This window comes from Apostichopus japonicus, chromosome 12, assembly GCF_037975245.1.
Source record: "Apostichopus japonicus isolate 1M-3 chromosome 12, ASM3797524v1, whole genome shotgun sequence".
Taxonomy (NCBI): domain Eukaryota; kingdom Metazoa; phylum Echinodermata; class Holothuroidea; order Aspidochirotida; family Stichopodidae; genus Apostichopus; species Apostichopus japonicus.
The window spans coordinates 8,062,434-8,088,718 of NC_092572.1; the positions used below are offsets into that span (position 1 = coordinate 8,062,434).

The 26,285-nt window shown below is 36.0% G+C and overlaps 1 protein-coding gene and 1 long non-coding RNA gene across 3 annotated transcripts in view; one reads left to right on the forward strand and one right to left on the reverse strand.

Moving 5' to 3' along the window:
• Window positions 1-26,285, reverse strand: part of LOC139976887 (uncharacterized) — a 34,408-nt gene that overhangs the window by 5,656 nt on the left and 2,467 nt on the right. The window contains exons 1-8 of one of the 2 annotated variants that reach the window (XM_071985762.1): window positions 14,124-14,282; window positions 12,966-13,046; window positions 8,345-8,650; window positions 6,888-7,229; window positions 6,046-6,186; window positions 5,511-5,548; window positions 5,366-5,408; window positions 368-2,499 (exon numbers count right to left, since the gene is read on the reverse strand). In XM_071985762.1, coding sequence (XP_071841863.1) covers window positions 368-2,499; window positions 5,366-5,408; window positions 5,511-5,548; window positions 6,046-6,186; window positions 6,888-7,229; window positions 8,345-8,650; window positions 12,966-13,035 — 3,072 coding nt within the window. In that variant the 5' untranslated portion in view covers window positions 13,036-13,046; window positions 14,124-14,282. Of the gene's footprint in view, window positions 1-367; window positions 2,500-5,365; window positions 5,409-5,510; window positions 5,549-6,045; window positions 6,187-6,887; window positions 7,230-8,344; window positions 8,651-12,965; window positions 13,047-14,123; window positions 14,283-26,285 lie in introns of those variants that run through there. The other variant, XM_071985761.1, reaches the window with a different exon arrangement.
• On the forward strand, window positions 22,420-24,714 carry LOC139976908 (uncharacterized). The gene is made up of 4 exons (XR_011796311.1): window positions 22,420-22,521; window positions 22,989-23,085; window positions 23,798-23,900; window positions 24,396-24,714. It is a non-coding gene; the product is annotated as an uncharacterized lncRNA (long non-coding RNA).

Consider the following 26,285-nt stretch of genomic DNA (forward strand, 5'->3'; position numbering starts at 1 on the left):
TAACCCAAAGAACAAAACCCAACAATTACCACTTATTGAGGTATATCACATTAATGGATGTCATTAATGTAAATTAAAATGAAGTTTAGTTAAAACAAATGGTCAATCAAATTACGTTACCGTATAGGATTACAGGATATTATATTTGTTTGTACATGTATCAGGTCATATCAAAAACGATATAGAGAACTTCCATTGTGTAGTGAAATATGTTAATTTGATAACATGTTTATTGTAGGCAATCAGTAAGTTTATTAAACCAGCTTAGGGATCATTTTTCGTCAAGCTGAATTAATTATTGAACAAATATTCAAAATTAGATAAACCACATTTTTTTAAATAAATTGAAACAGTTTTCACTACTTACATCACAAGAGTTGCAAGCATCGCAGAAATCTGCTAAAGCAACTCTGTGATGTTTCCTGTCAAGATGCTGTATGTGAATCGTCGTATCTCTCCAAAATATAATCGTTCTTTTGCTCATATCTTTGATAATTGTTCGCTTCTTCTCGAGATTACCTATTTCATAAATACAGTCGATCAAATTGTTCCACATTTGATGTTCCTTGAGAGTTTGTACTGTTTTATCCAATCTGGCATGATTCATGCCGAACATAAACTGTAATAACCTGATCGTTGCATCGTCAGTACTCTTTTTTATAAATTCATCCATCCACGCCCACTTTTTATCACTTTCTGGCACATACTGAGCAGCTAGAAATTCCTGAAAGAATTCATGATAAAACATGATTCCAGTATAGGATGAAAAAGCCAGTTCTTCTAATTGACTTCCTCCGCTTCCTACTTTCTTTGAATACTTGAGCAAACCTACAGCTAAGGCAAGTTGGGTATCTGTCTTACCAAGTTTATTGTTCCAATACTCTCGTTTACCCAATGAAAGGCTCATTTTGTTCTCAAATGCTATTTTACCAAGTTTGTCTTTAAGACTCTTAATATCTTTTTGAATGGACATTTTATTAACTTTCTGCACGTATCGGGATTCCAAACAGGTTATCACTAATCTTATTATTGTTGTCAGTTTGTTAACATTCACTTCTTTATATTTCCCTGTTGGATCTAACATTCTGCATGTAATTATATGAATAATCATAATCAGCAAAAGGGGTGTTTCAGAAAAATTCTGCGAAATTTCATTTAATTCCATACATTCAGTAACGTTTTTTGAAAGTATTTCCAAAGGATAACAGGCTTCCGGGGTCTGCACGTCGTTTCTTGGAACAGTGCTACCTTTCTGCTCTAATTCTCCTTGCTTTATCTCGTGATGAGTAGCGGGAATTAACTTTGTTGTTACATTAGCTGACAACTCTTCTGCTGTCATGTTACTTTCATTTGCTTCGTTGTTGGCATGTGAATCTATCTTTTCGTCTTTCATTTCTCCCTTTTGAAGTTTTCCCACATCAACAGTTTGTCTTTCTTCGGTTGTGTCTTGTTCTTTCTCTTCCGTGGTTTGCTTAATTCCTTCGTTAACCTCATTTATATATTTTTCATTCTTCTCCCTATTCATCGGATTTTCATACTTAACACTTTCGGCTTTGTTACATCCTCCCTCTGTCACCGGCCGGCTGTCGTTATTTGTCATTTTTATTTCAATCGTCTCTTGGTTGTTTTCATCCGATTTGGCTTGTTGTGTGACGTCTAACTTAGAGTCTTTCATATTTGATTCTGGGATCATGGGTAGTTGGGGTATTGCTCGTGATTTAAAATAATATTTGCAGGTTTTATAAATGTACTCATTGACTTGAGGATCACTGAAACCATTCAATTTTACATTTGAATACGGTAGTGCAAATGAAGCCTTCATGTCATCAACTTCACGAGACGTTACCCAAACCTTAATATTTTTAAACTTAAAAGTGTTTATTTTATCATCGAGTAAATGTCCGACCGTCAGATTAGCATCATTATCACCCTCCTCTTGAATGAGATTGTCACGTTCTTCTTTATCGTTAGTAGGATTCTCGGCAGAAGTATTGGTACTAATCGTTGACATCGATAGCTCATCAAGCCCATCTAAGAGTACTAGAAACTCAAAATTCAGCAATATTTCAACAATATCGTCTACCGACAAATCAATTCCAAGAGGCATCATTTTCTTAACAAGTTCGGAAAGTATCATCGAGGGATCAACCTCTTTAAGGTGAATATATATTAGTATAGGCTCACTGATTTTATCCTTACTGCCTTTTTTCGGAAGTTTCATCCTCGATACCCAATCGCTAACCAGGTGTTGAGTGTAGGTTGTCTTCCCGTAACCTAAATCTGCTATAATGAAGACCCGCTTAGTATCGAAATTAAACTCCGGTGTAGACAGAAAGTCGCTAGCGTGATGACTGACGTGACCGTTTGCGTTAGTGACGGTGCACTGGCATGTAGTGTAAAGGGCATGTATCGGTATTGGTTCACCCCACGGTAGCGGTTTGATGAAACAAAATTTCTCGTAGTACTTCTTCAGCCCTTCCACTAAAGTATTTCTCATCTCTAAAGAAAAACAATAAAATATTCAATGACTGCCAAGATTGTACAACGTTATGATATTATTACAAAGAATGATATCAATAAGTAAGATATTTATATTTTGCAATAAAACTTGATATTACAGGCAGGGATGTCATCAGCAATAAACATGAAACTTTAATGTCATGAATGCTGTATGTATCAGGCGCGTATCAAGGACTTTCTCATCCTGGGGCACGAATTAGCGTACAATAAAATTTCTGGTTTTGATATCCCCCCCCCCCCAGATCACCGGAAAAGGCACTTCTCGGGCTTGAAAATGACCAAACAGTTGTACAATTTTGCCTGAGAACCAAGAATTTCCCAATAATTATTTTCATCCATAACCATTTTGAAGATTGTCACCAGTCACACATCATGTTCGACCTCATCGCATCTCCTGTGGATCATTGCTTTTTGTAGGTGATTCTACGTCGCGGCCCATGGTACCCGTAAGCCCAACTTTTCAAGGTTTTTAACCCATTATCTGTTCAGAATTTTTTCTATAAATTTATTTATGGACAACCCACATAGAAAAACCTCCTTCAACCCCTAACAGACAGGTCAAAAATGCACGAGTAGGGCGAAGTATGATGAAAAATGTTGGTCAAGGAATTTTCGGAAATTCAGACACAGTTAATTTTATGGTGTACAAATATTAATACCTCTTATAACGGCTACTATGAAACTTCGTTGAAGGAAATGAAACAAATACCAGATATTTCCGAAATCGAACACTACACACATAGACAGTTTTGAGGTTGTTCATCCCGGAACGCCATTTTCATGCTCACTGATATGATGTGATATCTGCTGTTTGCTTTACAAATTCCAATAATTGAAATGAGACTGAAATAAATAACTTGTATCTGTTTATTGTGCAATGCCCCACTAGTGGCGCAACGATGAGCCTAGGGGGGTCCTGGTCCAAAGGGGGCCCCCTATCAGAAGGTCCAAGTAATGGCGTCCGCAGAAATATATACAAGGGGGAAACCAGCAGGTCATGTTGGTGTAACACATTACTTGATACTGTCTAAGCGGAGCGCCACCATCGGTAGGCGCGGAGCGTAGGACGATTTTCTTTTGCCAAAAAATACTCCTAGATCGTCGAAAAAGACACTTCCCGTTCAAGTTGCATATACAGATCGTTTATTTTGAGATCTCATGTCTTAGGATTTTGACTTTCAATAATTTCAGTAATGCATTATGGGTCCGTATTCAATGAACATAACTAGAGAATTGTTGGTTGGGTGAAATCATTGAAATGTCAAATGCTTAATCTTTTTTTCAATATTTGGTTATCCAGGGGGGGGGGGGGAGCAAGTGACCCCGCCCCCTACTGCATGGAATATAATGGAAACTACTGTACAATTACAGTAATCAAACCTAAGCATAGGCCTAATTTCGGCTGAAGCTTTGTCTCCATCTAAGCCTACTTTCATGTGCTTTTCTACTTACCAGATACACCGAAGGCATCTTTATTCGTACCTTTTATTATTATATTTATATGTAAGCCCTGCTCTCTTTTTAAATGAACGCAGTTTCAAGTCTGTGGGGTGTTGGAAAAAATCATAAGTCCCGAAGTTGTACTCAGTACAAAATTGGCTGGAATTGTGTTTTAAATTATATACTTTGTTTTCATTATAATAATAAATAACACAACTAGCTCGATAAATACATTTATACCCAATGGGCCCATGATCATGATGTCCGTATTCCGTATCACGTGAACATATGTATATTGTCTTGTTCAGTCTTACATGAGTTTTTCTTTCCCAGTAAAACTGGCCCTCCCTATCCAAAGAGGTACCCTTTTCTGTGCATCAGTATAACGGGGCCCCCTTTTTGGTCGGGGCCCCCGGCCCAGCACGGTCCGAGCCCATAGGAGTTACGCTACCGTGCCCCACATTCTTTTCATTTCGAAAGACGAACAATGTCAAGTTCATTACACACTGAAGGCTTCAATTCTCTATATGCCTTCAGTTTAGTGTTCTTGGGATTTTTATCCCTAGATATTGCTAGATATCCATACAGTACAGTGTCCTTGGGATTTCTTGGGATTTTTCGGGGCGTGATCTTGGGAAATTGCAAAAGCGGGAGTGGTCACACTCCATGTAGGTCAGTGCACGACCTCTAGACGTCACTAACACACAACCAGAGCACTTGTTATCGTTGAAGTGGTGTGTTGCCGTATTTTGTCAAGGTCGTGGTACTACGGGCGAAGGTAATTAATTAAGTTTCATCGGGAAGCGATTAGAAGGGTGGGACGTAGGATTGCGGGGCGCGTTTTCCTGCAGATGGGAACAATCTCAAGAAGTGATGGGTGCGTCCGCTCTCCCCCTCCCCCCCCCCCCGCCCATGATACGCCCTTGGATCCACTACATGATATTCACAGGAGATGTGCTTAATTCTCCGAACGATTCATTGTAGGAGTTATATAGTATATATATATATAAATATATATATATATATATATATATATATATATATCAGTGAGAGAGGAAAAATGGAAGCGTCAAAAATGGAGTTGTCGATGTAAGGGGTAGGGTTCGGCGCACGCCCCTTCCGAAATCCTCGATCCGTCACTGGCTACCCTGTGTATATTATAGGGATCAGCGTTGTAATTATTACTGTTCCTCTTTCTCTTCCCGGTGTCTTCGCGTTTATCTTCTACTCCCTTCTTTTCTCCCTTTTCTCTCTTTCTTCTTTTTCTTTTCCCTTTCATCCTCTCCTGCCTCCCTTTTTTTCCATCTTTTTTTTCCCCGTTTTCCTCTCTTTTTCATTTCTCTCCTCTATTTCGTGTCAAGTCTTCAGGCATTGGAATAATAATGTTAATGAAATTATAACGTACCTTCAAGGGGTTTCTTCTGCTTCGGTTTTGTCTTCTGCAATTCCTGATATAAAAACAGAGATGGAATTTACTCAAACAAATGGATAAACAGGAACACAATGTGCACAAAAATAATGCAGAAATAAAGATATAATGTCCTTCTTACCACGTATGGACCCGGAGTTGCGATCGGTAAACCCGTACCTAAATAAACAAAAAATTAAAATATGGTCGATCAATTATTGTGGCTTTGATATTTTAATGTTCATTGTTTATTAACAGAGAAATATAATGCAGCTTTTTGTAATGAATCATTCTTTATATGATTATATAAAGGGATATTCAAATGTCTACCGGCAGCTATTGCAGGATAATACATGAACGACGGTAAAAAGTGATGCGCAAGGCGCGTCACTTGCGTGCATCCTGTAATAGCATTATACCTCCGGTCATTCATAAACATCAAATTTCATCTGAAAATGTGACAATATTTTGTAAACTTCAATGAAAAATAAACCAACAATGTTTTCAAACGGTGCGAAGAAGTTTTCTACTTTATTATAGTTAACAGTTTCAAAACAACGTAAATGCGCAAGTTAAATAACAAAAATGACAAAATGACATAAATGTATGCAGTACGCTGAATAACAAGTTACACAAGAAAGTTAGTCTGGATCTGACGCAAGGTATACTATACTTGCATCTTCTTCTGTACAAACAGCAAGCTATGAGGACGAATATTACAACAGAGACGAATATAATTCCAATAACGACGAAGGTCCTGGTGGCTTGACCGTTAGGGCTACTCGTGGGTTCTATGAAAGGAGGTTCTTTGCAGGCTTCTGAAACGACATAATCAAGACAACGAGGGTTGTACACGTCAAGTTACACAACCTTGCAAGTATAAGGGTTACGGGAGAGGAATTAAATAAAGACATATCTGAGAGCTACGCCTTTCCTTTGTAACTGGCCACAATTGCGTTGTTATAATAAACACGCTTTAAATGTGAAGAATGCCTCCCTCCCCATACTAGTTGTACGCTGTCGAAATTACATTTTTCATTGGCATATTCCCATGGAGACCTGACACAAGACAAGTCAAAATCCAAGGTTCTTACACCTATAGTTATAGAATAATTTGCTATCTGCTAATTATTTAATCTATAGGTTTGCTTGTCCAAAGACCAATAATTTCACTATTGCTTAGGGTATTCGTTTTGCCCTCATTGTGGATATAGTAAAATAAAAACGTGTATTGCATTTCATTGCTGGCACAGATGTCTACCTAATGTGTCAAAGTTAATGGCCTCTAAATGCCATTAAGACATAACTATACATATAGCTTTGCATTATGTATGTTCAAAACGTGTACGTATTTCAATTAAACTGTAACAAAGTAAATCTTAATGGAGCTTTGCAATCAACATATTACTTCTGTAAACTCAACAGATTAATTATAAACTGTAAAAGAAGAGCATAGAAAATGGTGCAATAAATCAGCAATACCATCACGAAATTTGAAAGTAGGCATATATCACGTTACCTGTATTTATCCTAACAGTGCTGTAGTAAGTGTAAAGGAGAGGAACAAATGTAGTGTCTGACAAAGAAGCCATGCATCTGAAAGTAGCATCTGCTCCACAATCAGGTGTTGTGTATTCAATGGTTTTCTCAGTGTACCATCTGTCACCCATTTCTTTATGAGTTTGCTCTTCTTTAGTGAAGCTCACTCCAGACTGGTTAGTTACAATCCAGTCTACGTCCATCATTGGTCGAGAGCCATTCACATAACAAGTAAGTGATCCAGAAGTAATAACGTTCAGTTGACATCCAGTACAGGTCGAACTACATGCATCAATCAGTGGGCACGGAGAATCGGGACGAACTGTATAGAAGGATAGTTTATATAACATGCTAACTAAACATCTAAAGGAAAAACACTCTTGTAATATCAGTATGGTGTTTCCACCAGTGTGGTCAATAATGTACTAATCGAATGGATAAGTATAGGACTATGATTAACCAACTCATTGGAACCAAATAAAGTACTTCTTAGTATATGTATTTGTCAAGTTTTTGCCAAAGGTTTGCTCATCCATTTTCTCATATATTTTGTCCCTTTTTCTTGAAAAAAGGGTTACTTTAATTTAATTTTTGAAGTTGTACGCAAAACCAAATAATTACTTTGTTGCCTCACCAAGCTGTATCTACATACCAAGTATGAACTTCAACAACAATGCACTTTTTTAAATTACCGTATTTGCAAGGTTTTCAGAATTCGACATATGTTGACTGCAAATGACGTTGGTGACATCCACCAATTTTAAGGTTCTTGTACTCACCAAGGGGGATAAAACACTAACTATGAACTTCAATAAAGATATACTTTTTAAGTTATCGTGTTTAAAATGTTTTCATACTTTTATCTCTTGACCTCTGTTTTTAAGTCTTTCGTATTGATTTGGAAGATATGGCCCAACGTATGATGTATAAACATATGAATTCGCATTTGATATGCAATATTGGTCTTTATTTATTGCAAGATATTTTGTATGATTAATAAATTTTCACAGATAGAAGCTGAATCTCAAAAAAGAAATCGTAAGTTGATAGCTTGCCCTACAGTAATGATGACTATGTGTTTCATTATCAACCTTATTTACATTCACCTTGAATATTTATGAAAAAAAATACTAAAGGAAATTAAATTGCACCTGCATCGAGTGGCATTATGATATCATGCATTGCGAATGTTCAATAACCTTATATCTCCTGAATGGAGCAAAACTTTGCTTATAAAGTATCGGAAATTCTTAGCCACAGAGATATCTATCTTGTAAGCTAAAACAAATTGGGTTGAGTTTGCTTTTCCTTAAATATCGTCAAAAACTGGATAACTTTATCGTATACATGTTTCTTTTCTAATTATACTTTTATTAAAAGCTAAATGTTCTCATCAATGTTATAACTTTAATCAACGTAGCTCATACCAATACTTACTGTACACTTGCAGTTCTGTTGTAGTTGTATCAGAGTCAAATTCATTAAAATAAACTATTAACGTGTATTTTCCTTCGTGCTTAAGTTCTGTGTTGGTTATTTTCAAGGATTTGTTGTCGGTAAAGCTGTACTCCTTATGCGGGGATTTTTCTCCTTCGTCGTCAAAAGAAAGTATTGGAAAAGTACGCGTATCTTCACCTTTAAACCAATACACATAATATTGATCACCGATAACGTTACAGGCAATGATGTACGGCTTGCCTAATTCTGCGAAATACACGCTGTCACAGCTAATACTTTCTGCTCCTGTAATGAAAACATATTGTTACGGAAATATATCAAACTTAAAACAATGTGTCGTATGAAGTGTGATCATGTTATATGAAATACATCCGTGCAAACGATTGATATGGTCATGTAAGATATTTTGACCTTGTATGGTACAGGTGGTGTGACATTGTTAGAATAATTAAATGCGCACGCTCCCATCCCCATCGTCAGTCGGGAGAAATGGTTCTGCAAGGGGAAATCGTTCAGCGGGAATTTTTTACAGCCGGGAAAGAATCAGAAGTATTTGCTAACTTCAGAGTCACTTATGTAGACCTAATTTTTAGTCTTATTATGCTTCAAAATGGAAGCGATGGCTGCTGTAATAAGAGGGGCGAGTTACATCTCTTTACAGTCTTCGATGCAATGAGCGGTGGTTTCAGGTAGGCTTGGCATGGTTATGGGCTCTGTGATATAACATTATATTAAGTAGACACAGTTAAGTATCCTAGACTTTGGTTATGCAGTAGATATGTACATTTTAGAAGCCAAAGGTACGTGACGAGAGTACCTTAGGTTGGGCGACTTATGTACATAATTACCCTCACTAGAAGTGCATTCGTTGTAAATTAATTTAAGAGTTCCTTTAAAATGGCAACCCAGATTTTGAGGAATTTTAATACGAGTTAAAGTGTTGCGGGTCATATTTAACAAGTTAGGTATCTATTTAATTATATGAAGTACTGAAAACTAAGTGGAGCAGTCATGCAACCGCTTTAAGAACGCTATAAACATATTTCGTGCCGTCAGGGGGCAATATAGGTATGTATAATTGTTAACAATTTTAATGACCAATGCCTTCGACATTGTGCAGGCACTGTGTGTAAATGGCTCAGTAAGGATTTATTCATGTGTTATTTAATCGTTTATAACTTAAAATGTCTGTATCCATTTGGGGGAAATGGTATCTGTTGGTAAGTTTTTTTTTTCACGTAACAGCGTCGATCTCTGGTAAGTAGGCTATATAGATTATTTGGTGTATAGCAATTTTTATTATTTGGTGTATAGCAATTTGTTGGGCCATCATTTTTAACTGCTAAACAAACCATCAACGTGGATACGTTTTCTCCGCTCATGGTCAAAACATTTACATTCAGTTCGATTTTCCATTATATACAAATTTAATCCATTTTGAACTCCATGAAATTACTTCTGAACTGCGTCATATAAACCTGTTACATCATTTACCGTTTTATCATAATAATTTAATATATACATATACGTTCCAATTATATCCCAGTCGTATAGCATTGTCATGTCCTTAAGACTAGAATTACCTCCTTAACAGTATTCAATCCCTTCCATCAACCTCACGTTCTTTTTAAAAACGGTCGTTCAAATAAGCAAATTATCAGTGACTATTCCTGTGCTCTCTTGGTAAAGTACATGAATGCAGTTTGTTTTTATAGATTAACGTCTCATGATAAGTTACTGTTGGGTATTTACCATCTCATAGTATTTCTGTCCAATTATTCTGTTGTATATGCAGAAGTATATGAATGCACTTTGTTTTTACATATTTACTGTCTCATGACAAGTTTACTGGTGGGTATTTATAATCTCATAGTATTTCTGTCCAATCATTTTGTTGTTTATATACAGAGGTATATTTATGCAGCTTCTTTTTATTGATAAAAGTCTCATGACAAGTTTACTGTTGAGTATTTACAATCTCATAGTATTTCTGTCCAATTATTCTATTGTATATGTAGAAGTATATGTATGCACTTTGTTTTTACAGATTAACTGTCTAAAGACAAGTTTACTGCTGGGTATTTACATTTTTTAGTGGATTTTCTGTCCAATTATTCTATCGTATATATGTAGAAGTTTATGTATGCACTTTGTTTTTACAGATTAACTGTCTAATGACAAGTTTAATGGTGGGTATTTGCCATCTCATAGTATTTCTGTCCAATTATTCTATTTTATATATGCAGAAGTATATGAATGCACTTTGTTTTTACAGATTAACTGTCTAATGACAAGTTTACTGGTGGGTATTTGCCATCTCATAGTATTTCTGTCCAATTATTCTATTTAATATATACAGAAGTATATTTATGCACTTTGTTTTTACAGATTAACTGTCTAATGACAAGTTTACTGGTGGGTATTTGCCATCTCATAGTATTTCTGTCCAATTATTCTATTTTATATATGCAGAAGTATATTTATGCACTTTGTTTTTACAGATTAACTGTCTAATGACAAGTTTACTGGTGGGTATTTGCCATCTCATAGTATTTCTGTCCAATTATTCTATTTTATATATGCAGAAGTATATGTATGCACTTTGTTTTTACAGATTAACTGTCTAATGACAAGTTTACTGGTGGATATTTACCATCTCATAGTATTTCTGTCCAATTATTCTATCGTTTATATGTAGAATATATGAATGCACTTTGTTTTTACAGATTAACTGTCTAATGACAAGTTTACTGGTGGGTATTTGCCATCTCATAGTATTTCTGTCCAATTATTCTATTATATATATGCAGAAGTATATTTATGCACTTTGTTTTTACAGATTAACTGTCTAATGACAAGTTTACTGGTGGGTATTTACATTTTTTAGTGGATTTTCTGTCCAATTATTCTATCGTATATATGTAGAAGTATATGTATGCACTTCGTTTTTACAGATTAACTGTCTAGTGACAAGTTTACTGGTGGGTATTTGCCATCTCATAGTATTTCTGTCCAATTATTCTATCGTTTATATGCAGAAGTATATTTATGCAATTTGTTTTTACAGATTAACTGTCTAATGACAAGTTTACTGGTGGGTATTTGCCATCTCATAGTATTTCTGTCCAATTATTCTATTTTATATATGCAGAAGTATATTTATGCACTTTGTTTTTACAGATTAATTGTCTAATTCCAAGTTTACTGGTGGGTATTTGCCATCTCATAGTATTTCTGTCCAATTATTCTATTTTATATATGCAGAAGTGTTTGTATGCACTTTGATTTTACAGATTAATTGTCTAAAGACAAGTTTACTGCTGGGTATTTACATTTTTAGGGGATTTTCTGTCCAATTATTCTATCGTATATATGTAGAAGTATATGTATGCACTTCGTTTTTACAGATTAACTGTCTAGTGACAAGTTTACTGCTGGGTATTTGCCATCTCATAGTATTTCTGTCCAATTATTCTATCGTTTATATGCAGAGTTATATGTATGCACTTTGTTTTTACAGATTAACTGTCTAATGACAAGTTTACTGCTGGGTATTTGCCATCTCATAGTATTTCTGTCCAATTATTCTATTTTATATATGCAGAAGTATATTTATGCACTTTGTTTTTACAGATTAACTGTCTAATGACAAGTTTACTGGTGGGTATTTACCATCTCATAGTATTTCTGTCCAATTATTCTATTTTATATATGCAGAATTGTATGTATGCACTTTGTTTTTACAGATTAATTGTCTAATGACAAGTTTACTGGTGGGTATTTACCATCTCATAGTATTTCTGTCCAATTATTCTATTTTATATATGCAGAAGTATATGTATGCAGTTTGTTTTTACAGATTAACTGTCTCATGACAAGTTTACTGTTGGGTATTTACCATCTCATAGTATTTCTGTCCAATTATTTTGTTGTGTATATGTAGAAGTGTAGTTCCCTAAATTTGTTTTTTTGCTCCCTTATCATTTTTGTCCTCTGTTCTGGGGTACCTCGTGTCTTACCTAAGTTGATAACTTCATGTCATAACTTTGCTTGTTGTGTATTTAACGTAATCAATCATTTGGGTACATTGTCATTGAAAAAAAAAATGAATTTCATTGACACATGTACGTACTCTCGAAAACTCGACAAGCTATATATGTAGAAAGGTGTTCAATATATCGATTATTTTGAAGCACAACAAAAACAAAAAAGGAATGTGGAAATACTTGAAACCAGAATGGACTTCGTATACTATAATTTAAGCAAATTTGATAGATAAATTTACACTAATTGCAATGCAAATTCCGTTGGTGAGTACTAAACAAATACCAAGATAAACGTAACAAATTCCTGAACTCTTAAGTGGAACATTATATACAGTTTTTCTAAAAAAAAATATAACAATGCACATTGTCAATACATCATCACAACATATAAACATTTTCTGGACTCCAAGATATTCTTTCGATTATGGTTAACATTATCATTTTAATCCAAGCGAGCACTTAGCTTTGCCCTCTCTGCAGGTTAGGGATGACAATGTCTTTGAAAGCGAGGCATTCACACATAATTTAGTTATACTGATTTGAAATATACGTACCCCCTCTACTAAGTGATGTCGCTAAAACTAAACCTAGGATAACAACCGTTGCAATACTCAGTCGATCCATCTTGAGCAAATCTAAAAAATCAAGAGAGGATCAATATTTGATTATTATAGTTATGGAGAGGTTGTGGTTAATGTTAGAGAAAACGGGTACGCATAATCGGTCACTCGTTATATAATATTCTATTTCCCATTCCAAAATACGTTATGTTCATTAAAAATTCATTGTAATAATTTTAAAATTTAAATGATATCAAGAAATTATACATTTTAAAAAACAATGTTATGACGCTTTCATAAACAGGACATGCTTAAAATGTAATGAACTGCATTTTGCATTTTGACCATATAATCTCGCACAATAACCAAAAGCGGTGAAGGACAATAAACATATTGTTTGAAGAAAAATCAAGAATATGTAGTTTTTAAAAGTTGTAATAGTTTTCAGTGTTTCTAACATACGTTCAGGCGTGCATCGTTTGAAACTTTATTTTTATAACAGAGAGAGTTAAAACATAGAACAAAAATAAACAGTAATCATGTCGAATGGAATTTGACTTAATCTGTTAGCGACTAAATGCGTTTTAAAAACCGGAATACATTTTACCTATTTTACCATTTTACCTGAGTCGTGTGAAAATACGTGTTTTAATAACTATTATAATTTAATTTAATCGTTTCCTACCTGAAAATGGTGGTTTAATTTCTTCCTCACTCTTTTTTCTACTATTTTATTAAGTGATATGCATTTACATTTCATACACTTGACAATAATTTAAACGGTGGCGTTATTGCCTGAATACGTTTAGTAAAATTTGGTAATGTATAAATCATTTAGCAAATTTCAATCATTTGAAAACCTTGGATGTTTTAATAATCTTCAAATCATTTGCAATCTCTTCAAAGACTGCCAAACATGTCGACGCTAAATTATTATGTCATAAACATAAAGAGGTTATAAATGCACAGCTCTAGTCAAAATTAAACAATTATACATCAACTATGGAGACAATTTTTTTTTTTGATTTTCCATTAATTTGGGGTTTACATACCCATATTCAACATGTCTCAAAAAAAAAATCGAAAACCTACTATAACCTATCAACAAACGACCACGAAAATGGACATTTTGGGTAGTCACGTGACATGTACCTCTGGAATGTCTGAAAACAGAGATCGACCCAAAGGAGCATCTGGTCACCGTGTGACGTCATCTTTGGTATACCGCGAAAATCAAACGCTGAAATAGGTACTGTTTATATACAGGAAGCAAACAATTGTACTGTATTTGATTTCCAATTTCCAGCGTTTGAAGAGCTATTAGCTTGAAACAAGAACACATGAAGGTAAACAACTAGTTATAAGACAATTTTAAGGAGAAATTTAGTAAAAAAAAATTAGTAAAATGGGTTATTTTTTTAAATTTCCACTCAAATGGAGGCATCGTTTACATAGCGGAGCGTCAATAGGTACGTACGGTACAATATACTGTACTGTTGAACATGCAAGCAGCATACCGATTCCGTAATACAATTGGATCGCAAGATACCGCAAATTAAACAGAAGAAGAGACCTAAAAGATGCCTCATGCGTGATATGTGACGTGAAATGGTTTACGTTACTATCACCGAATTACCAAAAAAAAACACTAAACATAATCGAACTACGAGGAGACGATGGCCATAATCAACCAGGGTAGCATATACATGACTAAGCTTCAGCTGAACATAGTACTTACTCGTTTTAATATCTTAGAGTACAAACACAGAAAAAGTATCCTGGTAATAAACCAAATTTAGCAGTGAATATCCAAATCCACGTTTCTCGTTCAATCGTGGGCGAAATACTACCGTGACTTTGCGTAATTCCATAGAGTTAGGTCTAGTTGTAACAGGCCTTGACCAGTAACATCCCACAATCACAAGATAGTCACTAACGAAATAAAACGTCCGATCGATAATACCGTTTTATTCCACTCATTGGACCATGTAGATGCCGGACGAAATAATAACAGACAATATGACACATGTTTCACGAACTCAAGATACTGGAATACAACAAATGAAATGGATAAATGCAATGAAATCCTAACATGACTATTTACACATGCTGTGAACCAACCCCGGCGGGAGCTGTTACTCACTACATGTACTAACAATGCTATCCTAGACACGGTCTACATGGTCTGCATACGGTCATCTCAAACAGTAAATAGTATACTGTCAATTACGTGATATAATGCTACATGTAAGGACGTCCAGGGAGTGTTTACGAGGAGACTTGAATGGGTCAATTTCACATCAGCTATGTCCGCCACAGCTGTCGAAAGTAAGTTCGCAGAATGAGACATTTGCGGCATACACAGAGGCAAGATCATGCATGTAGACTCATGGGCATGAGATGCTCCGGGTGCTGAAAAATCTTTTGGCGTGGATCTCTCAAAATTGATCCAAAGTCTACGGCGTTTTACGTCGGTTCCTCTACTCGGAAAGCTAAAAAAGCTGATTCTTTTGTTGGCTGAGGTATAACTGCAACTCCAACAAAACAGAATTGTGGCATTTCGGGGGAATAAAAGGGAGTAATATCGTTGATGTTTTGGCAGCTTAAGCAGGGGCGGCGATTTGTTTCAAAAATTGGGGGACATTTGCTTGGGGGCAGGCGCGTAGCAACTACATCCCCCAAATTGTTCGCGAGCTTCGTGATATTTTGTATGTATACCAAATTCCATAACGGAAGCGGTCCGTCTCATGGGCGCAGATCAGTCTTGATAATGGTGGGGACGCGTATCTGTTCTCTGATACTATCTAAGCGGAGCGCGACCTGCTCGTGTGTAGCGTACAAGATTTTTTTGGGCAAATATACCTCACAGATCGCCGGAAATAACAATTCCCAGACCCAATAATGTTCCAAAACCTCCTTAAATTGAGATCTCATGACTTAGAAATTTAAGTTGGGAGAAACACATGGGCTTCTGCAGAATAAAAAAAAATCAGGGGACAAATGATCCAAGCAGACTTTTGTATACGATGAGTCTGGGTACTCTCCCAGAAAACAATTATAGACTGGCGCAAATGCGATTTCTTTCCAAAATTTAACAACTGTGGATAAATGTAATAAAGTGAGATTTGCTGCATGTCATTTGCACAATGCTGGATCAGACTGCGCCAAAGTTCAATATATGAAAATTTGCAATGCAGCGTTTGGTCAAGACAACTTGGTGGGGTCACGGTATATCATGTCTCCACCACTAAAAAAGTTGGTGGGGACGCGTCCTGCTGTCCCCACCAGGATCTGCGCCAATGGCTCGTCTAGCTAATTCATTTCGAAAATAAGTAAAAACTACTCTCGGTGGAAGTCTGTGTCTTTTTTGGTGATATTAAGTAACAAAATGTGACACGATTAGACATGCGCGTAGCGAGGAATTTGCCAAGGGAGGGGCGAAGCTTGTAGGCAAACTATCTAAGCGTGGCGCTACTATGGGTTGGCGCGAAGCGTGAAAGCAAATTTGGGCCGAAAATACCTCCCAGATCACTGGAAATGGCACTTCTGAGGCCTTGTAAGTTGCATCTAAACATTTTCTATTTTGAAATTACTAGCGATATCATAAAAAATATGTATTATAGCCACAAAAAATGGGTGAAAATTCCAATGCTGACGGACATGTGACTACAGCAGTGAAAGTTAAGCCGAACGAAAACGCTTGCTTGAAATGCCCTATCAGACGCATTCCTGGTAATACAGGGATTAATTGGAAGCACGGAGAAAACCTGATATTTAGAGACTACATACGGCGTCCAGACGATAAGCACCTCCAGGTATCTAAGAATACCTGCAGTGAACCTTATGAAACACTGCAATTGGTAAACGCTTCGAAATCCGTTAATTATGCAAAATTTACGTGTTGGAATAAAAGTGTTCTGGCTGCAACATTTGAAATAGACGTAAAAGGTAGGTGAATATGCTGATATACCTTGATTATTGAGACCATCGTTACTGTCAAACTAGAGCTGCACTAATAGCATGATATTGCTGTTCTAACAAGGATTCATAGGTCATGAGTTTGGAATGACCCTGTTACTAAATCACAAATGCAGATTAAATATATTAGGCATCATTAAACTATAGTTGATATTACTTTAAGTTAGTATCGTGGTCTCTTGTATTCGTTACTATCTGTGTAAGCAACATCTAGTATTACGGTTATCTCATCAAGTAACAATGCTTGAAAGTACTTAATTATTATTATTAATATTATCAATGATAAATGTATTTAAATACATCTAGTAGTTCTTGCCATCTAAATACCACTACATATGTCGTGCATTATATGCTACTTTGTTCAAGAATAATCTTACAGTTGAATGTTGTTATGTAAATTTAACAACTTCCGATTAGCAATACGCGTTTGTTTATTGTTTGTTTACTTTTCATTCTTGAATAAGGAATACCATCCGTGAAGATCGTGCATGATAACCGGTTGATTTCTATTAAACGTTCAACCAGGATCAAATGAAACTTTGCAATGTGATGTCAATGATGCTATCGCACCTTTCAATATTACATGGGCTATAAATGGCACCGTCAACAGAACTAATACGGAAGAGGATGACACTCATTTGACATAAAATTTAGGTCTTCACCTGATCGACAGTCCTCTTTTAATCAGGTGACAGGACTCTGGATAAGAAAAGTGTTTTCAAACATATCGATTATTCCCGTAAATGTGGACAAACATACAACAGGTATTTCTTTTCTTTTTTTAATTTGGTATTAATTATGTGTTATAATTAGTATTAACGTAATGATACACAACTGCAACGCTTTTTCAAAAAGAATTTCGGAAAAATGATGATATCAATAATTACTAAATCAGTTTAAGTTTGAAAAATGAAAAAAATAGTCTTGTAAAGTGGATTTTTATCGAATACGATTTAAGTAAACGTAAAGCATGGTAAGAAAAATATGTTCAAGCGTTTCACCATAACTATGTTAAAGAATCGAAAAGTATAGACGTTGATCAATATTAAGGTTACAGGTTCGTAGGAATAGATGCAATAACTTGAACAAGAGGTGATGCATACCTGTGTCGAAATTACAGTGTTGCAGTGACAAAATGTATGTAGGCATTTAGAGAACTAGATTTTATATGTGAAGTGTTAACAACACATGTATCAATACATTCCTAAAGTCAGAAATTCTCTTACAATCCAACCAACTATTGTTTGGAAGGTTGTTGTATTTTCAACAACAAACGTTTAAAGTAAAAATGTGTCATACGTTAATTACACAACTTTCACTTTATCTAATTGTCCCTATGTTTGTTTTAAGATAAAAGTTGTGCATAAGTTTGAAATGTATCTAACAAAGCACCTTTACTCTGTTGCAGACGAAAAGGATAATGCTTTTATTGCATTGTACATTACAGTACCTGTCCTTTTCCTAGCGTCTATTTTTACAAGTGTCGGTCTTTATCGCAGAATGCAAAGTAAGTGCCTCAAGAACGATTATGAGCAAGATAATCGTGGACACGGGAAACTATTCCTTTTATGTTTCTTTTTATGTAAAAACAAGTCGGAAGTACCTTGTTTTTATCTCACTTGATTGATATTTATTGAACATGACCACGCAGGAATGGTAAATGCAATGAGTCAGGGTCAGTCATGACAGCTTATGAGCCTACCATCATAATATGCTCTTTTGTTTGCATTGTTAGAAAGACGGTTTCATAATGATATAGCGTTGATTAGTACAGTTACTTATCCATCTGTCAAGTATTGCAAACTCTATATAGTCTTGCAGTTGAATAATTTGTGAACGATTCCTCATTCAAGGTTGTTTCATCTACACTGTTCGTAACGCAATATGGCCTGTACCTTATGCAAAGTACTGAAGCCTAAATGAATTTATCGACATAAACCTAAGAATGACCACCGCAGTCAAGCCCTCTTTCTTTCAAATATATTAATGTGTGAAGCAAATTCTAAACAACGATTTTCTTTCTAACAGGGCACAGCAGGAACTCCCTTAACATTAAGTAAGTAACGTATTCAGTATAACGCAAAGTCCTCTTTTGTTTTCATCGACAATGTAACTATAGGAGTTACTTATTTTATTCATTCTTTTCTTTTTGAGATCCATAATGACTTCATTCTATAATAAACCATGTAACAATGTTTCAGTTACTTGTAGAATTGTAACTTTGGGATTGCACTTGGAATGAATCAATTGAGATCGTGATGTCTCATTTGTTCATACTCTGTAGTAATCTGTAGACTCCGTACTAAAGATGACTTGTATTGATTCCGTACTAGCATTTGTATTCAAGTATAGCTTCATGTACTCGTACTTGTCCTGGTGAATTTATACCAGAAATCGTATGCACATTGAAATATAACAGATAGATACTAGTTCAGATAAAAAATACTCTTACTCGTCTTTAGAGCCTTCTTTTAATACACCTGTAAAAGTAAACTTGGTACATTATTACCTCATAAGTACCAGTCACTCGAAAAGTGAACAAAATACCCGAGTGAAAAAACTGGAACTTCCAATATACCTTAGATTCTCTAAGTCGAGATCCAAAACAACACAGCACAGGGCTCGATGTTTCTACTATTAAATAGAATTATTGTTACCACTGGCTATACATTATAAGTAAAATAATCATGGTGATACTGTACTCAAATCATGTTATCATCACCACTGTGTTCTAATGCACACTTCAAATAAGTCACAATTTGATTCCGCGTTTACACCTGTGTTTTAATCTAAAAAGGCCTCCATCAAGACAAACCAACACTGACAATGTTGACACCGCTCAGGGTATGACCGACATTCCTGTGTATGATGACGTTAGCGATCATGACGAAAATCCAAACAAAGATTCACCAACAGACAACGGTAGTGGTACTATTGACACTATATGCATTATGTAAAAACTTTTGATGAATGAATTAATGTGTTTTATTACTCACATCATTACTAGTTACCTTCAAACCACAATCACATCATACAGATACGGATCTATTTTGTGCTCCATCAAATGACATGTTAAAAATAGTGTGAAAAATGAATGTTAAGCAAAATGGCGTCGGGTCTCATTCATTGATGATATGTTTCTTACAAGATGCAAAAACAATCGGCATTGTTTTATAGTTTATGCAACAAGAGATTAACACCAAACAATTTAGTCTGCACTAACAGTCGGCTTCGTTATGGGAATAAAGCATTCCCTCCAAGCATCTCTATTTTTAATATACTTAACAAGTAGGAGAAAGTCGATGTTTACCTTTCTTTTAAGTGAATGCTCAAGATGGCTACCACACTACATTAGCAATTTGCTTGAAAACTAGTCGAATGTTTGAATACTGGAGTGCTACGTACACCAAAGGGGAAAACAAAGATGTAAAATGTTTTGCAAAAACATTGTCAGGTAAGAAAATATTCTTTCAGTTTCGACTCATCTAAACTTGAGCTGTATCAACAAAAACAAATTAGTGTTTGCATACCAATGTTCTGCACAATGAAAAATCATCGCCTAATTAAGTGTACCTGTGACTCTAATGTAAAGCTTTATATTGCAGTGCATAACTTGCTCGTAAGCTAACAACCAGCCAACGAATACATTTTCTATTGATTTCACTTTCTGAAGGATCAGCTACAATGAACGATGCGAGATCCTTCCAGGAGCTGGCAATTGCCTTGAACTCTCTCCGGGCACATTCCAGTATTGTTAAGTTACTTTGCATCTCCGTCGACGAACGTAAGTGTCTCTCAAACTCATTCTCTATTCCCCAACCAAAAGGTTTGTCATTTGTTTTGTGTAGAGGGGGAAGGAGGGGGGGGCAACCGATTTTTTTAAGGCCATCAAAGGATTTATGTGAAGTACGTGTGCCTTATATGAATAACTTTGCTGGAAACTCAGATAAAGGGACCAAATACATTCTTGAAAATAAAATGCATTAGACGAAAGGGAAGAAAGTCAAACCGACGCCTGACCTTTCCCCCACACTCTTCCGAGCACCAACCAATTGTTTGATATCTTTGCTGATATTTTGCAGTACCTTATTCAATCTTTTACGAGCAGTTGGATGGTGGATCTTTAAGGGATTTCATGATGACACATTACCAAGGTGCAAGGGAGTCCCATGCGGCGTCAACGGGCACTGGTAATGAAGACTTCTTACAAGAAAAGATGAAAACGGAGCTGCAAGAACTGATGTATTTTGCATCAAATATAAATAAAGGATTGCGTTTTCTTTCGGGGAAAAAGGTACACCAACTGAACATTTTCCGTCTGTGTTTATTGTTAACAATTATTTAACGTTTCAGGTGCCATCATATTAAGTACTTAAACGTATACACTACATTCTACATATTATATTGGATCATTTGAGTGTCTACGTTTCTTAGAGTCCCACTTTTCCTGTCAATGTATAACTGCTTGAAGTGCACATCGGTTTCATAACGATAGCAACCCAACAGCTGTACGTATAAGTCAAAACACTGCTACTTGACCTCACATCATATTTTTATGATATGTAATACTACAAGGGTAAAGATTATGTTATACTAACATATCAACACATAAAGTGACGTGGTATAACGTCAATTGTCCCGTGCTTAGATATAGGGAAGTTTTAGAAAATGTTCCCAACACTTTATGAAAGCTTTATTTGAATCATCTTAAGTACTTAAACGTGTAGACATCTACTCCACTTACGTATATTGGACCATTTGTGTGTCTAGGTGTTTTTAAAGTTTAACTTTTCCTGTCAATTTATTACTTCTTGAAGTGCAATAAGAAGTTTCAAAACGTTACTAACTTCACACAATTCCCCTATATCAAAATATCGTTAACATTTTTGTTATATATTGTCGTATGTAATTAATGTCCTTAGCTGTAACTAAGACACAATTACGTCCTCTTATGATACCGTAGTTGAAGATCATTCTTTTGCTATTCAGTTGCCTAACTAAATATATTTCTTTATCGCTTTTCATCCTGCCTAAGTTCTGTCACCCAGCGTTGTGCCTAAAGAAAGTTCTTCTCTCTAGTATTGGACAGTGCAAGCTCTATGATATCTGTCCTTTGACCTCAGCTATGAGAAAGGTTGAAGAACTCATGAAAAAGGTAACCTAATTCGTAACATGAATGAGGGACATATGACGAAATATTGGAAGTTTAGTGGTTGGAACGAGTTCGATGAAATGTAGTAGCTTTCATGTTGTACTAAAGATATGATGTAAATATATGCGAAGTCAGAGAAATGGCCACTGTAAGTGCAAACGATTCCGTCGTTAAATATTATTCAATATATGATCTCGCCATCCTAAATAACTCATTTTGGCATTTCTATCGAATCCAGGATCCTGTAAGTACCTTTTTTTTATTTCGTTTAACTGCTTAAGATAACTTTGCAGTTTTCCACTTCAACAGGAACGTCCACCATTGCATGGATGCTTCCCGGGACAATTTTCATTCAGGAATATTATCAAGCTAGCGATGTATGGGGATATGCAGTACTATTATGGGAGTTATTTTCTTTCGGTAAGAACAATAGTCTACGTATTACTATTTCTGATATAGCAATAAATGGGGTGGTTCGGATAATCGATTCTTAAGCATTCTCTCTATTGTTCATTTGTAAAAAAATTGTTTGTTTTCAATTTCGTATGTAAGTTATCTAAAATCATTGCTTGTTAATATTAACTTGTGTTGGGGAGGCATGCAAGATAAGTTAGATAACCATTACTGTTATGTTAGGCTTTACAGTATTTACAATTCTCCAAATGGCAGGTAATGCGATAACCACTAACTTGTTGACATTTCCACGAACTCGTATTAGGACAAAGGTCGATGGCAACTAATAACATTAAAGGTATATATTCTCATGTAGAAGATCACATGTGTTAAAGCATAAAAGACCTACTTTATATTGTCATTCTCAGAATTGAAAGTGAGAAATAGAAACCAATTAATACATATAATGTCTAACTTGATTTATTTATCTTAAGGTGAAATCCCACTTGCAAGATTTAGCGACTCTGAGATCGAATAGCAAATCAGAGGAGGTTTCATCTTACCACAACCTCTTTGTTGTCCTGGAGCTGTGTAAGACATCTACAATTTTCAATTTGAACATTTTGCAAAATTTTCTTCGGCACAACCACTCCCTGCCATTAGTGGAACAAATTGAAACTACTTGCAATCTTATACGATCCTCTGACAAGTTATCCATGTCAGATCTGTAAGTTGAGTTTAAACCAAAAAACAAACAAACAGTAAAACGGAAAGGGTATTTTATCTGGATATAATTCACATCGATATTTATGAGAGGCCCTCCCTTCAACGTTTCCAACGCTCCCCTCCTACAATTCCCCTCCACAAAACCACTCCATATCATGATATAATAAAGGAATTCGCTGCAGAGTCAGCGACCCCGAAATCTACAAGGTATAAAATTAAAAAGGAAACTCCATGTACGATGTAAGTATATGATGATTATGATTTCTTGACCTTCGGTTACAGACAGTTAGGGCCTTTAAGACTACTAGTCATTAATATTCACGTTCCTGCATAAAACACAGCTTTTATAAGATGATGAGTGCTGCCAAAAGACAGCTTTCGGGTAAACACTTGCGAGACTATTAAGTATCCTACCAGCAACTTTTTTCCTCTTTTGAAATTTAATACTAATAATTCTCGACGTATGTTAAATTCGAGCGTACAACTTATTAGGAGCAAATTCGAAACCTTTTCATCAACACAATACAGAAACTGATGTTCATGAATTTCAAAATTTTATTCCACATTTCCTTCACAGGTATGGTATTATGCAATCTTCTTGGAGCAACAGAAAAAGGGAGCGACCTAATTTTAGTACAATAGCTACTAAACTCAAAAATATGGTGAAAAAATTAGAACAGGTAAGAACTGTAGGTTATATTGATACAGCCCTTTATATAGGTATAATTAGTTAACAGGTTTTATATATGAACTACTCTGAAGGCTTTTGGCAAGTGTAGTAAGATAATATATGTACCGGGAACACTCGATGTACCAGTGACACTTCCAAAAGAAATGCAGAGATGCTTATTGCTTTCTTTGGCTCACCAATGACTATTAATAAGAAAGAAGGTTACAATAAGTAACATGTAATACAACTGTGCTATGGAATCAAGCGGCTTGAAATAAAGTCAACCAGAGATGCTGTTCATTTTGATTGATTTGTGGGAGTCAGGTTACACTTTCGCGGGCCCTTTGTCAATTTGGCTCTGGTTCTCGGAGCATCTGACGACGACAGGAGGTTATTTATTATTGGAAATTATGTCTTGTTTCAAAGTAGTAACGTTAACACATACGGTATGCTATATAACAACGTACTTTAAAACTACATGCACTTTGGTTGTTTCCATATATAGAGGGAACAACCACCGCTACCCGCTGAAAGGAACCAAGACACAACCGAAATTAACCCAGTGACCGATGTAGAGGAATCTGCCCATTCGACGTCATACTTCGTCCTCGAGTCAAAGTTCCAAACAAATGATTATGTCTAGTTAACTAAATCAGAAAAGCAATAATGGTAACTGATAATATGCCAATATTAGATCATTTGAACTCTTTTGTTTTAGAGTGGATGAACATTAATCACGTCGGGGTATGGTACCTATATAAGAGTAGGTCCATGCAGTGACGCAATAGGCCTACTCGCCTTAACACTTACGGTAGGGATTACAATTATAACTGCATATACATGTGCGTATCCAGGGGGGCGTTGGGGGCGCGCCCCCCCCGGGTAAGAAAAAGAGGAGAGGAAAAAAAGAGAAGAAAAAAAAGGAAAAAAGAAGGGGAAAAGAGGAGGAGGAAGGAAGGGAAAAGAAAAAGAAGAAAGAGAGAAAAAAGAGGAGGGAGTAGAATAAATATGCCAAGACACCGGGAAGAGAAAGACGAACAGTGACATCAATACAGCGCTGATCCATATTATATACACATGGTAGCCAGTGACGGATCGAGGATGTCGGAAGGGGCGGGCGCATCACCCTACCCCTTTCACCGACAACTCCATTTTTGACGTTTCCATTTTTCCTCTCTCACTAATACTATATATACTATATATGGTCTACCATAACGCGTGTGTGCGTATGGACGCCTTAAACCATTGTGCTATGAAACCAACTGTGGCTGGTCGGAGTCGTCGGAGAACATGACGCATTTCGGGAAGGGGGCGACCGCCCCCGAGCATATTTTTTTATGATATCGCTAGTAAATTCAAAATAGAATATGCTTAGATGCAACTTACAAGGCAGTGGAAGTGTCATATCCAGCGATCTGGGAGGCATTTTCGGCCAAAATTTTCTTGTACGCTTCGCGCCAACTCGTGGTGGCGCTACGCTTAGATAGTTTGCCTACAGGCTTCGCCCCTCCCTCGCGCCTGTTCGAATTTGTAAACCACACAGCAGATATCACATCATATATCAGTGAGCATGAAAATCGAGGTTCCAGGATGAACAGCTTCAAAACTGTCGATGTGTGTAGTCATAGTAACCCATTTGATTTTGGGACTGTAACGACTTTACCCGAAAAATATAACCTACATTTTTCGCGCGCTCCGCGCGCGTTTAATGCGTTAATATCAATATCATATAGGTAAGCATCGGTTATTACCTCGCATGTCATTGTGTACCGTACGGTTCGTGGAAATTGCGCAGTATACCGCGGGATGCTGTAAACAACGAAATGTCTTATGTAGATGGAGAAAAAGCATGGAGGTCCAATTATGTCAAATTCTCTTTTACATTCGTAATGTCGAATTAGTCGGCCAAGCTTACAACTTTATCAAGGAGATATTTTTTAAACTATTCATTTCCTTTAGCTACATCATTGCAATTTATTTTTCTTTCAGTAGGAGCCCCTGCCTCCTACGCCTATGTGTGTATTGTTCGGTTGAAGGAAATATCTGGTATTTCTTCATTTCCTTCAACCAAGTTTTAAAATAGCCGTTATAAGAGGTTTTAATATTTCTACACCAATAAATTAGTGTGTCTGAATTTTCAAAAATTTCCTGACCAACATTCTTCATCATACTTCCCTCTACTAGTGTAATTTTGACCGGTCTGTTAGGGGTTCAAGGACGTTTTTCTATATAAACCTGCATAAATTTATCTGAACTGAAAATCTCCTGGTTATCGGCGACTGTCCAGGATTATCGATCGATTACTGGTCATTTGACTTGCCACACACGTCCAAATGATCTTCCAATCACACTCCCTTCTTGTCCGTCCTAACGGCACTTGCCTAGATATATTATG